Raw genomic sequence first — 13894 nt, 5'->3', positions numbered from 1 at the left:
TTGGTTGGATGAACTGAGAACCCTTGAATGGCACTGTGCACTCTGAGATCTGCGCCGAGTGCAACTTCATGCCTGTTTCACACCTCCACCCAGGCCTCTCATGAGGAGCAACAGGGCCACAACCTGAAGCCGTCACAAGGCCTCCAACAGCACTGGCACTGACAGCACCGAGAGACAAATGCACAAATGCATGGTGCTGAGTTTTGAAATGGGAAAGAGAAATGTTTGCTTTTTATGATACTCATCGCTTTTCATAATCTCAGATCCATAGGTGCAAACAGAGGGGGAGAGAGGGAGAGAAAGAGACAAGAGATAGAGAGAGAGAGAGAGAGAGAGAGAGAGAGATGAGAGAGAGCTGTTTCAGGTATTTACAATCACAGTGGAAAATTGGTTTACCGTCAGCCTTCAGTCTGACAGCAGTGACGCTGCCTGAAGAGGAACTACCACCACCACCACCACCACCACCACAACAACATAAAGGCTACAGCAAGGTTTTGTTTTTGGGCTCAATTTTTCAACTGAATTTTCCATTGCTCACTGGATGACACAGAAACTCCAAGAATTCTCCTCTTGTTGTCTTCTCACTTGCATGTTTTTGACAGCTATGGGTTGTACTATGCGTTAGCAGGAGGTGCTGCTGGTGGCTTGAGAAAGTAAGAGTCAATAGAAACAGCACTGGAACACAACGATACAGTCGCCCTTTGGGTTCTACTCTCCTGTTAGCAGCCTAAGGGCTAAATGGTCTCTGTTGGTGCACATGAAGCCCGCCTCTAGCCACATAGCACACACACATCCTGTTCTGCAGGTTAGTTTTTAATATCAAAACACACCACATGTCTTACACAAGTTTCAGCACATCCAGGCATGATGACATACAACAGTTAGAATGCATGGGGGTTATATCATAATGCATGGTACAAAGTGACAATGGCACATAGCTTGGCACAGTTAGCTTAGCAGTTAGCAACCACATCTGTTACAGGCATGTAGCATGTCTATTTACAAAGCAAATGTTACTACAATAAATATATAATTAAAATAAATGTTAATACATTCAGCAATCTCATACTTTTCTGTAGGCTATGACAGTACAGCATACTTATCTTCTTAAATAGGAAAATCTTAAGGACCTTTGTTACAGAACAAGAGTTCCAACTCTCAACAGGCTGAATTCAGTAATTTTCTAAAAAATAAGGAAGTTAAAAAAAAAAAAATGTTTTTTCTTTCTATTGAAACAAAATTTAAATTGTGAAAAATGCATAGCTCTGAAAATGGCTTCCCTCTTGATTATGTTTCAATAACATTAAGAAAAAAAAAAGAAAACTCTTTCGTCTTAACGGGGCAGAAATTCATGAAATATGCAAAAAGGCTGGATGTCAGTAAACAAAGGCATCCAAAGTCATACACATGAAAAAGCGCAATCAATCAAGCCCCGCACACTGAATTGTGTGTGTTTGCTGCTTCTTCTGGGCTACTTTTCTACAGTGAGGCACATGTTTGCAATTAGCACTACCATATGCCACCAGGCATAAATCATCAGTTCACTGAGAATGGGTGATAAAACAAGTAGAGACAATGTTTTATCAGGGCGAGGGAAAGCCTGAGCAAAAACAGGAAAACATACACACTCTCTTTCTTTCTCATTCTCTCTCATTCTCTCTTTCTCTCTCTCTCTCTCTCACACACACACACACACACACACACACACACACACACACACTACTTATACACATTCAGTGTAAAAGATAGATGCAATAATAAATATATAAGTTCTGTACCATTCATCACACAGAGAGACATATAAGGGCATCAAAATTCAATTTATAGTTATCAGCATTAATCTTGTTTGTGGTCACTCAGCGTGATATACAACAACTGCAGAGACAATCTGCCCGCAGCACTCCACTGATAGAGACCCACAACGTGCAATGAGCTGTGCCTTATTGGGTATTACAGATAGGGGGAAGGAGAGCTAATGTATTATTGACAATGGCATCACTTGTGGAGAGAAAGACAAAGAGAGCAAGCTCAGGTGAGAACATTTCCTTGACGCGTTGTGAATACCTCATCATCAACATCCCTCATCCACGTTATTGTCTCTGCTGAGCAGCACACCTTCGCTTGGCAGCCCGGTGTGGTGACGTCATTTCCTATGCATGCTTGCTTCGCAGCTTACATCCCGCTCTAGCTGGAAATGGTGACGCCGAGAGTTTCAGAGGATGTGCAGCGAGCCAGCCAGCCAGCGTCATGCTCAAGGGAGCGTGGCAAGAGAGAGTCACACCCTGCAGCACCTCCACTCCACTCCACTCTACTCCAGGACTGGTCAGGTCAGGTCAGGTCAGGTGGGGCCAGTTCTACAGCAGCTCCTGCTCCACCCAGACGGTCTTCTTCTGCTCGTCCAGGATCTTGTCCTTGATGACCTTGAGCAGGTCCTCCACGCTGCTCCAGGCCTCGGGCTCCACGGTGGAGTAGAGGCAGGGCAGGCCCTCCAGCTCCTTCTCCTTGGCGCGGCACATGCGCAGCAGCTCCTCCTCAGAGTCCAGCTTGACCGGCAGACGCCTGAAGGACAAACAGGTGGACCTGAGTCAAGATGACAGGACGGAGCAGGCGGCTGGTCACGGGCATCTTACAACATCTTAAACAAGCATCCCAAAACAACACATCTCCAAATCTAGACTTTTTCACCTTAAACAAGTCCAAATTACTAGGCTATCTATAAAAAACATAAAAACTTCTCATCTTTAAAATCTTCAACACTTAAAAAATGTGCTCATCACCTTTACTGCTGCCCTTATATTACTGCATTTAGTGGCAGATTTGAGGCTATTATTTTACAGATCACCCACAGACACATCCTGACAGTTGCATAAATATAGCGTTTCACACTCCAGCGGCTTGTGTTCTGCAGGAAGTAGGATGTCAGATTTATGTGTGTGCCTGCCCTCTCTGACATAAGCGCTCATGTCGTGCATATGGAAATGCAAAATGAGGCCATGAAGAATTTCTCCACCACTGGCGCCCCCGACCATAAAACACAAGTATAGGTGAGTGCATTATGTCTCGGAACAGATTGCACACCTTAATTTCTTGATGTTCTTCTCGCTGATTTTGATGAAGATTATGATGGGGTAGATCTCCCTGCGGAGGAGGTGCTTCACACAGCCCAGATCGGCCTCCACTAGACAGTGTTTATTCTGGGGGATAAAAATACACAAATCGATTCCTCACAGCAACAAAGTCGAGATGCACAAAAAAGGCAACAGTCAAAACATGTTTCTGTCTGACACAGACAAATCCTGCAGCTTAGGCACGGTTTCTCATGGAGGCATTACCATGGTTGCACCATCCACCCCCAACCCCCCCTCAAATGCACTCAAAAGAGAAGAAGCAGCTGTCTGGAAGGCAGGAGAATTCCTGCACCCGTCTCCAAATCAGTCATGGTTCAATCATGTGCCCTCTCTCCCCCCACACCAAGCCCCCTCCCCAGAGAACTCTGCATTCACACACTCTCCATCTCTCCATCTCCTCTCCTCTCGCCTCTCACTGCAATCCCATTTGAAATGGAAACTTAGTGCTGTCTCCTGACACACTTGCAGAGAGAGCATGGCATGGAACCCATCATATCCACACCTGACCCCCCCCCCCCCCACACACACACACACCTGAAAAAAATGAAGCCTACAGCTTATGCAGCTTGGCCACATCCATGGAGATTCCCCATGGAGATACAGGGGAAACAGAGGAAAGCTATTACTTAGTCAGGTCTGAATTTACCTCCATTTTCTCTCCTGTAGAACAGGCAGAGGTTTACAGAGCGTGCAGATCAGACAAGATATCTCTAAATGACTCTACAGTCGGGAGAGGAGAGAGCTGCGGAGGAGTAACGGGTCAGTGAGCTGGAGAAAATGAACTTGTATGGAGTACGGAGAAATCTCCTGATTGAGATTTTAAAATGAGCCAGACTTTAACCAGGCAGGGAGAAGAGAACATTTATGAAATACAACTTAGTGCTTAGAAAGGAGGTCTTTTGGGGGCAACATTTAAAAAAATTCTAACAGAATTGCTTATTTTACCTTAAAGGCAACTGTTTCAATATTTTCCGGAGTGACACATTCAAATGTATTGGCTTGTTTCTCTTTGAAATAAATGATTGAATCTTCAATCTTCTGTTTCATGAGGAACTCCTCTTTAGACAGAATATCTAGAAGAAGAAGAAAAACAAAACTGTATGTTAGTATGTGGTTATTCCTTTCTTTGATCTGCCACGTTTTTTAGGAAGTACATCAAGCTGGATAGAAAAGTGCTGTAAGCTGCTTGTTTTGTGAGGTTCACGTGATAAACAGCTTAACAATAATACAATGACCACTGAACTGGAAAGCACACACGGTCCACCCACCACAGTCTCAGTCATTGTCCCTTGCCTGCCTACGGAGATCAGATTTCTCAGGCCATGACATTCATACCTGGTTTACAAATGTGGAAGTCCATGGCTCCACCCAGATTGAGAAACTTCTGGATAATGGTTTTAGCCAGCGCATTCGGGGCGAACAAAACGGGCCGCTTGCGCTGGCAGTGGTAGGGGGTCACCAGACTGTACGGTATCAAGTTCAAGCTCTTCTTTAGGTCATTCTCCGCATCTGATGCATCTGAAAAGACATTTAAGCAGAAGTATAAAACAAGGCAACCAGAGATCGGTGTCTTCTTCAACACCAGTAGGCTCCACTCTTCTGAGTCCGATTCAGGCAGAAAAAAAGGCTGAGGGACTGGGCCCACTCACCATCTTTCCTCAGCGTCTCGGCGAAGGGTTTGGGAAATGATGGCAAACTCTCAGTGCTGACGATCCGCACCCGATCACTGCTGTTCATGCGCTTGTACTTGTTATCAGCCCTGCTGACGAGCTGAGAGGAGACAGAAGAGAGACGCTCTTAATCTCACGAGGCCACACAGTGGGAATGTGGTGCTCTGACACCGGGCCCACTCACGGCTGCCTCTGACAGGAGGAGAGATAAGATGAGCAAAAGAAGTGTTTACCTGCAGAATCTGACAGATGAACACACTCGCTCTGGACAGACGAGGGCTGGATTTGGGGTCTGCAGGCAGAGTGGACTCCTCGGGCACTAATGAGTTCTGCGAGCACACACACACACACACACACACACACACACACACACACACACACACACACACACACAGACACACAGACACACAGACACACAGACACACAGACACACACACACAAACGCACACAGACACACAGATACACAGACACACACACACAAATGCACACAAACACAGGAAAAGTTAGCTGGCTCTTTTGCTCCAATGAGATATTCTGAACACGCAGCAGAGACTGCGAACAAACTTCTCCTGTGCCTCATCAAAATGCCCATTCTCATCCACGCACGGCTTCTATTGATCACTTTTGACATCACAGCGGGTACAGAAACAAGCCAAAGCATCTCTCTCTCTTTGTGTCTCTCTTTTCTCTCTCTCTCTCTCTCTCTCTCTGTCTCTCTCTCTCCCTCTGATTCAGTCTCTCTGTGGCTCCCTCTCACCTAGCGTGAACTCACCCTCAGCCCCCCACGCTGACTATCGGCCTCGTCTCGCCCCCCGCGGCACATCAGCTTCTGGATCTTCACCAGGAGCAGCTGCTGGGCCCTGCAAAGACAAACGCAGAGGAAGGGCGCCGTTAACACTCGGCACAGCCACCCCTGTTATGTTTCATTACAGCTCAGAACACTCTCTGCATCCAACATCTCATTTACTTTCATTCAGCGCTGATGCTCTCATCCAAAGACAGAGAGAAAGAAAGCATGCATTTATATAGGTAGTTCATAAGCGACAGACATAAGAGAGAGGAGACAATTTAAATCTCATTTCAGTCTCCATGCTCTTCTGAAGGAGGCCCTGGTTTGATGTGTGGTAAGAGGGGATTTGTGTAATGTATTTGTGTGCTGTGCATTCTGAGCAGCCTCTTCCTCTCTTCAGTGTGTGGTTAGAGCCCTCAGGTGAAGCTAGCACAAACCGTACAGGGCCACATCCTTGGAGTGAAAAGGGTCATTTCCTTGGAGAAGAAACTCACAAATGTGTTTCCTTTCAGCCGTTTGATGAGGACTTTTTTCCCTGCCTCAGTCCCTAACCTTTACCTTGAGACAGGCTACAGCAGCTCGGCCCATGCAGAAAGAAAAAATATCAACCACTCTAAAGTTATTTTCTCCTGTTTCCCGTTCGTTCGTTCACTCTTTTCCCTGTGAGTTGTTTTCACTCTGTTTGTGGTGTGTGTGTGTGTGTGGGGGGGGGGGGGTGTTAGGTCACCTGGAGTAGCTGGGGATGGTGCCTTTGTCCAGGTCCTTGTCAGAGATGGGGTCGACACGCGCACACATCCACTCACACTTGCCCTGGTGCATGGTGTCCAGCACGTGCAGAACCTCGTCGCAGCGCACGGTCAGCGAGCAGTTGTCTGACGGGCCGGACACATTCAGGTTGGCGCGGATGTAGAAAGAGTCGCCGGACAGCAGCTTGCCATCCTCCACGTCCCTCTGTAGCCGCCGGTAACCTGCAGCCAAAACATGAATCGGGGGGTACAGTTACAGTAGCTCTGCAGGGTCTACAGCGTTAAAACAGCACACGGTATGGGAGATACTTGATCTCTCCATGATGGTACTTCCTCATGCAATCATCTACACCTCTCTCTCTTTCTCACTCTCGCTCTCTCTCTTTCTCGCTCTCTCTCTCTCTCTTTGTCTCTCTCTCATAGTTCCTGGTCTTGTTTTCAGAAATGACACTTTCTTTATGTGTTAATTACTGTTTCAACAGGCATGCTATCTTTATCAACACTCCAAATATTTCTCTTCCACAGAGACACAGACACAACAATGTTGTCATGTTGGATTATTATTGTTGAGCCAAGTCTCAGAGAGAGACAGGAAACTTGGTTAGTTCTGTGGCTGGGTTGCTCTGCTAGTGCATAATGGCCTATTAGCATGCAGTACACCTCTGCGCAGGATTAGTTTTGCAACTTGCATGGATCCTCACTTCAGTGATACGTCATATGACTTATCTCACTGAAACAAAAGCAGGTGAGACAGCACTGCTTTGCTGATAAATGAACTGTAACCACTACAAATGTACAACGTCAGCTTAGCCTCTCATGATCACTGTGACTCACTTCCATCAGCCAACAGAAAAAAACGATCAGCCGGATGAGCCTATTTGAACCCATTAATAGTATGGCTCTGGGTTTGAGCTTCATTCTAAAGGCCCATCAGCATCTGTTGTTGAGATACGAGAGTTCATCGGTGGTGTCCAGCAGTCTGTGGTCTGGATGTCTACAGAGAGTAGACCCCCACAGAGAGTAAACATCTGAGCGCATCGCCCCAGCGGAGCAGTGCTTTCTTGTAAGCCTCTGAGGCCGATATATAGCAAGTTTAAACTGAGATGGGCAGACTTTATGAGCAGAGAGCCCTAGGGCACAGCCATGTGGAGGCAGATGGATTCTAACACGGTGGACTCTTTGATGATGGAGGGAGCTGCTTTGAGGCCAGCCATGGCGGTGAGCCCGCAGCATGGAGATGGACAGGAGGGGGGAGGGGAACAATGGCCAAGGCAGAAGGCAGACCGCCCAAGGGCCTGCAGACCAAAGACCTGCCCTGCGCTTTGAATGGTACAGATGCTGGGTGGCAAGCTCTGGTGTGACAGACTGATGTGTTTCTCACAGCGCTCAGAAGGCCCAGACTCTCCTCTGGCACAGCAAGCAATGGTTACAAAACAGGACCAGGGAAAAAATAAACAGGATAAAGTGCCTTGTGTTCATGTTAAAAGACGTTACCATCAAAGTTGGGTCTGTAATGGAGCTGGACTTGTCCAGAGCACTTCTGAAGGGTCCAGTGGGCTTCCTCTTTGGTGCAAGTGTCCAGAGGCACTCTCTGGTTCTCTCCACGGATATAGCCCTCCAACTAGCACAGAGACAGAAGAGGGGGTGTTAGAACCAAGCCCGGTATCTGTGGACTCCCTTTTCTATAAAGAAAGGCTTTCAAGCTAAGTTTTGTCCTGTTGCCCCACCCTCCCAGTCTGCACCATCCCAACGGCACTCTCTCCTTGTCCTGGGTCTCTCACCATTAGAAGGTGGTGGCCCTCTCGGAGGCCGGCCCTATCTGCGTTGGAGCCTGGCTGCACTGAGGACACATAGATGCCGCTGTCGTTTCCCCCCATGAGGGTGACGTCGGACAGGAGGCTGTCTCCCTGGAGGGCGATGTCCTGGATGGGCCGCAGCGAGCTGCTGACTCGGGTGAAGGAGGTAACAGAGGGACGGAATGGTCTAGAAAGACAAAAAAACAACCAGATAGTTCAGGATATACTACTACAAGAAAGAAAATGCCACCATTGCTACTTCTGTGTAGTGCCTTCTTCACTTGACATGGGTAAATACAGTTGACTAAATTTAAAATCAATTGAAATGTTTCTAAAATTGCATTTAATAGGTAATAATGAAAGCACTCTCCATGAACATTTGACCGATTCTAGAATAAAAGGCTTAATAGGCATTATCCACTATAACAACTACTGTTAGAAAATTGCAGTAACATTATAGGAGACTTTCACTAAATTAAAATTACAGCAAATGGACTGGAATTACCTCAGGATATGCACCCATAAACATGGAATTTGTCTGCATAAACAGCTGAATACAAATTAATTTTATGGAACTTGTTCTTCCGTTACGAGCAATGCATTCACACAGAACTAAGCACACCATTTTGCATAACTGAAAAGGGCAACCATCCTTTGGCAGAAATTTGTATTGAAAATGAATGGAACACCTCTGTGAAGACGTCAGCGCCACAACACAGCGCAATCAGTTACTGGGCGGCTGCTATCTCTACCTTTCCAGCGAGAACTTCCTGAATATGTTGTTCACTTGCTCCAAGTCGTACGAGTCCATGCCCTCTGACTGGTGAGAAGAGGAGGACGAGTGGATAGATGGAGGACTGTGGGAGAACCTGTCAGTGTCCTCATCTAGAGAGGAAATATGAGAGAATTAGGCCTCTCATTGCAGTCATGTTTACCCACATCATTAGACGGATTAAAACCCCATCATCTCCCATAGTGCAGTTGTTTCTGAGGGAATGTTACTGTGCAGGCACAGACAGACAATACTACAGCATAGACCGCAAAGTCTGGTCTGGGGATTCAGCCAAATGGAAACTTGAAGGAAAAGAAAAGTTATTATTCACCAAATTCCATGTAGTCACCACTGTCACTGTCCACACTGGAGAGGCTGAAGAAAAGAAAGAGGAAGCTGAAATCCAAACTGTCCATCCCATCTCCCCCACTCTGCACCACCACAGCCATCTCACTGTGCACTGTGTCAGATGGAAATGCATGGCGCGTTCAATGGCAACACTCTTACCTTCTTGGTTGAAATTCGTACTCTCCTTCTTTGGTTCTCCTGACAAGCGAAGCATTTCCTGGAGGCTCAGGGGCCGTTGACACAATGCTGTCGTTACGGAGACGGAGCTGCATAAGAACAAATGAAGAAAGACAAACACTGAATTGTACACCTGTACACCTGAAATCACTTCACCCCTGTCAGACACCTACTATGGTTAACAAGTGAAGTGAAAGACAAATGCCTCAGGCATTTAACTAAACTAAAAAAGCTTGGTTTGAAGAAACAAGAACCTTTTTAACAAACAAGTGCCTCTTTTTAAAGCACAACTCCAGAGTAAAAACAACCTGCATGTGAGTGGGCTTACAGTGAAAGCTAAGGGGGCAGCTAGCATGTCAAAAACACCTGAAGTCACTTCACCCCACCCCAGACACCCACTGCACTCTTAAAATGAACGTGTTGTCCCAATCTGGACACAGAGATGTGTTATAAAAACAACACAAGTTGTGTTATTTTCAACACATATTGTGTAACGAATAAAAAAGGTATCAACACTTAGCGTTGTCCCTCTCTACACACAGAAATGTGTTGAAACGCAAGTTGTGTTGTTCCAATTTCATTGCTTTAAGAGTGTATGAAAGACAAATGCCTAATGCTAAAGTAAACTAAAAAAGCTTGGCTTGAAGAACAAGTCCCTCTTTCTAAGTCCCTCTAAGGTCCTCTTTTAGAAATAGACTTCTTACTTTATTGAGGGCTTCTGCGGCACTGGTAGGAGTAATTGGGGGGTTGCTGACGACTATACAGGCTGAAGTCCGAGAGAGAGGCCTGTCGATGCAAGGTGCCTCGGTCAGCTCTCCATTCGTGTTTGACACACCTATTGAAAAAGATTACATCAGTTACTTAGGGCGTCAACAACGTCTCGACATCAACAACTTGACAGTTACAAGACAACTTGTGGTACCCTGAAAGTCAGGAGCCTTGGGCGTAGTCACAGGAGACTTGGCTCTGCCAATCTGGAAAGAGATCCAGAAAAAATCATAAGACGTAAAACGTAAAACCTCTGTAAATAAAAACGGCACAAGAGGAAGAAGAAGGGTTGTGGTTGTCTGTGACCTGGTGCGGAATGCTTACCCCGGCTCCCTTGAGGTTTGGCCGCCGCTTGAACCGCGGCTCAGGCATAAAGAACTTGTTGTCTTCCGGAGACTCGTCCCCAGAGTCCTCGGATGGCCCCTCGGCCTTGGGCTCCTGCTGGCCCAGAGCCTGCGAGATGATCGTGGACGGAATGTCTCGAAGCAAACTCTGGTGGGCAGACTAAAAATACTCAAATAATGCTGGTGGTGCACACAACAACTTCAGTTATCACAACATGTTGAGCAAGCCATTGTGTAACTTGTTGATCAAATAATCTGGCTATTTCATGTGACCTGACATGAAACTACCAGCACAGGTCATAACCCCCCAGGCTGAGGGAAAGGCAGCTCTAGACCATGGGCCTCTCTCTCTCTCGTCTTTTTATCTATCCTCCCTTCCTTCCACGGTCCTCGTTCCCACTGATCTAGATAAAGAATAATGGGGCGGCAACAATGGGATAGTCTATCCAGTGCTCTTTATAGATCAGTGGGAACAAGCCTGAGGACCGAGCATCGAGGAGAAAGGTTGAGAAGGGGCCCATGTGTTTCATTGTCATTACCATGACTTCACAGCTGTATCAATCAAAGACATTGATGTATGTTGGTGTATCTACGTGTATAGGTCTGGGGAAGCATTGTGTGAACAGAGTGATTTTTGTCACTTTATTGACTGATTGATTGGTTGATTGATTAATCTTTGTATATACCTGCTCCAGGCAATTATCTTTAGCGAGGCGCCTCAGCTTGGACTCCAGATTGACAATCTTGGCCTCTTTGCGGACTATCTCGATGTGCAGCTCGTCGCTCTTCTCTTCCAGCTCCCGGATCTGTTTGCGGTACTTGTCCTTGTCGATGAGGCACTGGGAGAACTGCTTCTGGGCATCGTCCCTCGACTTGAAAGCCTGTAATAATGCACAGAGAGCCGTCACAACCTATGGATGAGATGAACTGGTTGAGAGCGGGGTGAGTTGTGCAGAAGGCTATCCAACATGCTGTGTCACCTGGTCCCTCTCCCGCTCCACCTCCTCCAGCTGCACCATGATGGTATTCATGCGATTCTTGTACATCTCACAGTCCTTCACCAGAGTGGACGACTTCAGCTCCAATGACTCCTTCTCCTCCAAGTACTGTTGCACAAAATGATAGCACCATGATTACGACAGTATTAGGGCATCATAGTTACCAGCCTCTCAAAATGGATCCTCCCTGACGACGGAAGCAAAATTCGCTGAGTCATATCTGAATTAGCACCCATGTGGAGGACAGAGGTGTGACAGGCTTATCACTATATTTGGTTATGGAGGCCGCTTCAGGGAGGATGTTCTCTAACACATTTGAGTCATGCTAGTTCCTCTGTCTTCTGAAATGTGACACCTCTGACATGTGATGCTCAATTATCAACTACCATGCAGCATTTAGTAGGGGGAGCATATGTCTCCACTCTATCAGAAATAGCAAGAGTGGCAGCCATCTGTCAGGTTCTCACTTCTACTTTTCACCCCCTTCCTCCCTTGATCTAACAACACTGGGTGGGAAATACAACAAAAGTGAACTGAACGGAACGCTCTTTTTAGCTCTCCATACCATTAGCAAGGGGAAAGGATAAATCTGTACATATGGTGCACAGGGCATCTTTTTGTGAATATCGGTAATTTACCTAAAGTCATTCTCCTTTAGTTCAACTCAGTCTACTCACTAAAGCTAAAAAAGGGATGCTTAGTTGGTTGGTTGTCACTGGGATGCAGAGCTAGAGCTCAGTAGGGTGATTATTATGGGATGCAGAGCTAGAGCTCAGTAGGGTGATTATTATGGGATGCAGAGCTAGAGCTGATTATTATGGGATACAGAGCTAGAGCTCAGTAGGGTGGCAGCCGTAGGACAGAAGCCTCCTATGAACCTGCTGCGTATGTTGTGAGTGGTAAGAAGGATTTAGCATACACTTTTCTCCAGAGCCCCCGGCCCACACACACCTCCAGCAGGGATGTACGGTAGTGGTAAAATAACAGGTGATCAGGTACACTGTGATCTTGGAGAGGTGGACTGCACCATGCAGTATCAATGTTTTTACAAAGGCATTCAGAACATGTTTGATGATGGTGGAGGTTATTGTCTAACGTTTGTATCAATTGTTTGCGTTTAGCCTCCACTACATCCCTGAGCTCCACCATGACCTTCCAGCCCCTGTATTGAGACTTCCACCATAACCTTCCAGCCAATCCAGCCCCTGTATTGAGACTTCTACCATAACCTTCCAGCCAATCCAGCCCCTGTATCGAGACTTCCACCATAACCTTCCAGCCAACCCAGCCCCTGTATCGAGACTTCTACCATAACCTTCCAGCCAATCCAGCCCCTGTATCGAGACTTCCACCATAACCTTCCAGCCCCTGTATCGAGACTTCTACCATAACCTTCCAGCCAATCCAGCCCCTGTACTGAGACTTCCACCATAACCTTCCAGCCAATCCAGCCCCTGTATTGAGACTTCCACCATAACCTTCCAGCCAATCCAGCCCCTGTATTGAGCCCTCTCCCAGGCAGAGGCCCCCTCGGCTCAAGCTCACCTTGTCCCTCAGCTCCTCGGCCTGCCGCACCTCCTCATGCAGGTTGTAGAGGCGATTGACCAGCTCCTGGCGATCCTCCAGGGCCTCCTGTCGGTCATGCTCCAGGATGTCCAGGATGGCCTTGTCCGAATCAGGCAGAGGTCCTGGCTGCAACACACACACACACACACACACACACACACACACACACACACACACACACACACACACACACACACACACACACACACACACACACACACACACACACACACACACACACACACACACACACACACACACACACACACACACACACACACGTTCATTTCATTAACAACTGTGTGACTGTTTCTCTATATGGTCAGTTACCAGACTAATGCACCCAATAGAACAGATAGGTTATGAGTATAGAATTTAACCTGCCACTTCAGTCTATCCCTGTGGACATGCTACTGTACATTGTTAGCTGTGCTCAGTTATATAGAAAGACCTGCCACATCCAGCCAATATGAAAAGACTTTAGAGAAAAGAAAAAGTTACAATGAATTTCAAAGGACAACATCTTTTCTTGCGCTGCTGCCAAGATCCGTTCAATTCTGGCGTCTCATTTAGTGCTGACACAATGTCACAGTGGGATTAGTCTCCAGGTTGGCTGTGTGGCGCCGGCAGCGTTTTCTGGCTCTGACCTCTCCTTCCTCTTATTGTGCTGCTGCTCATTACCCGTGAAAAAGCATTCCTACGCACGGCTCTTGTGGGAGTTACCTGGATGATTGACTGCAACTCTTGAATTTTTATTTCCAGCATGTCGTTCTTGCGTTCCAGCTCCAGAA

General features: G+C 46.8%; 1 protein-coding gene across 7 annotated transcripts in view; it reads right to left on the bottom strand.

Moving 5' to 3' along the window:
• Nucleotides 1-797: 797 nt before the first annotated feature.
• The window catches only part of card11 (caspase recruitment domain family, member 11), a 25632-nt gene continuing 12535 nt past the window's right edge, over nt 798-13894 (bottom strand). For 3 of the 7 annotated variants that reach the window (XM_062532934.1, XM_062532933.1, XM_062532938.1), the window contains exons 5-24: nt 13827-13894; nt 13083-13229; nt 11520-11645; nt 11226-11420; nt 10520-10699; nt 10350-10401; nt 10132-10262; nt 9410-9516; nt 9234-9277; nt 8883-9015; nt 8116-8317; nt 7829-7955; nt 6316-6556; nt 5571-5658; nt 5032-5127; nt 4778-4898; nt 4464-4646; nt 4074-4201; nt 3079-3194; nt 798-2580 (exon numbers count right to left, since the gene is read on the bottom strand). The exon at nt 13827-13894 is cut by the window's right edge and continues 112 nt beyond it. In XM_062532934.1, the coding sequence (XP_062388918.1) occupies nt 2355-2580; nt 3079-3194; nt 4074-4201; nt 4464-4646; nt 4778-4898; nt 5032-5127; nt 5571-5658; nt 6316-6556; nt 7829-7955; nt 8116-8317; nt 8883-9015; nt 9234-9277; nt 9410-9516; nt 10132-10262; nt 10350-10401; nt 10520-10699; nt 11226-11420; nt 11520-11645; nt 13083-13229; nt 13827-13894 (2711 nt within the window). In that variant the 3' untranslated portion in view covers nt 798-2354. The remainder of the gene's footprint in view (nt 2581-3078; nt 3195-4073; nt 4202-4463; nt 4647-4777; nt 4899-5031; nt 5128-5570; nt 5659-6315; nt 6557-7828; nt 7956-8115; nt 8318-8882; nt 9016-9233; nt 9278-9409; nt 9517-10131; nt 10263-10349; nt 10402-10519; nt 10700-11225; nt 11421-11519; nt 11646-13082; nt 13230-13826) is intronic. The other 4 variants (XM_062532935.1, XM_062532939.1, XM_062532937.1 and 1 more) reach the window with 3 other exon arrangements.

Source organism: Sardina pilchardus, chromosome 3 (genome assembly GCF_963854185.1).
Source record: "Sardina pilchardus chromosome 3, fSarPil1.1, whole genome shotgun sequence".
NCBI lineage: Eukaryota > Metazoa > Chordata > Actinopteri > Clupeiformes > Clupeidae > Sardina > Sardina pilchardus.
Note: the sequence above shows the minus strand (reverse complement) of the source record. Positions and strands in the feature narration are given on the sequence as shown.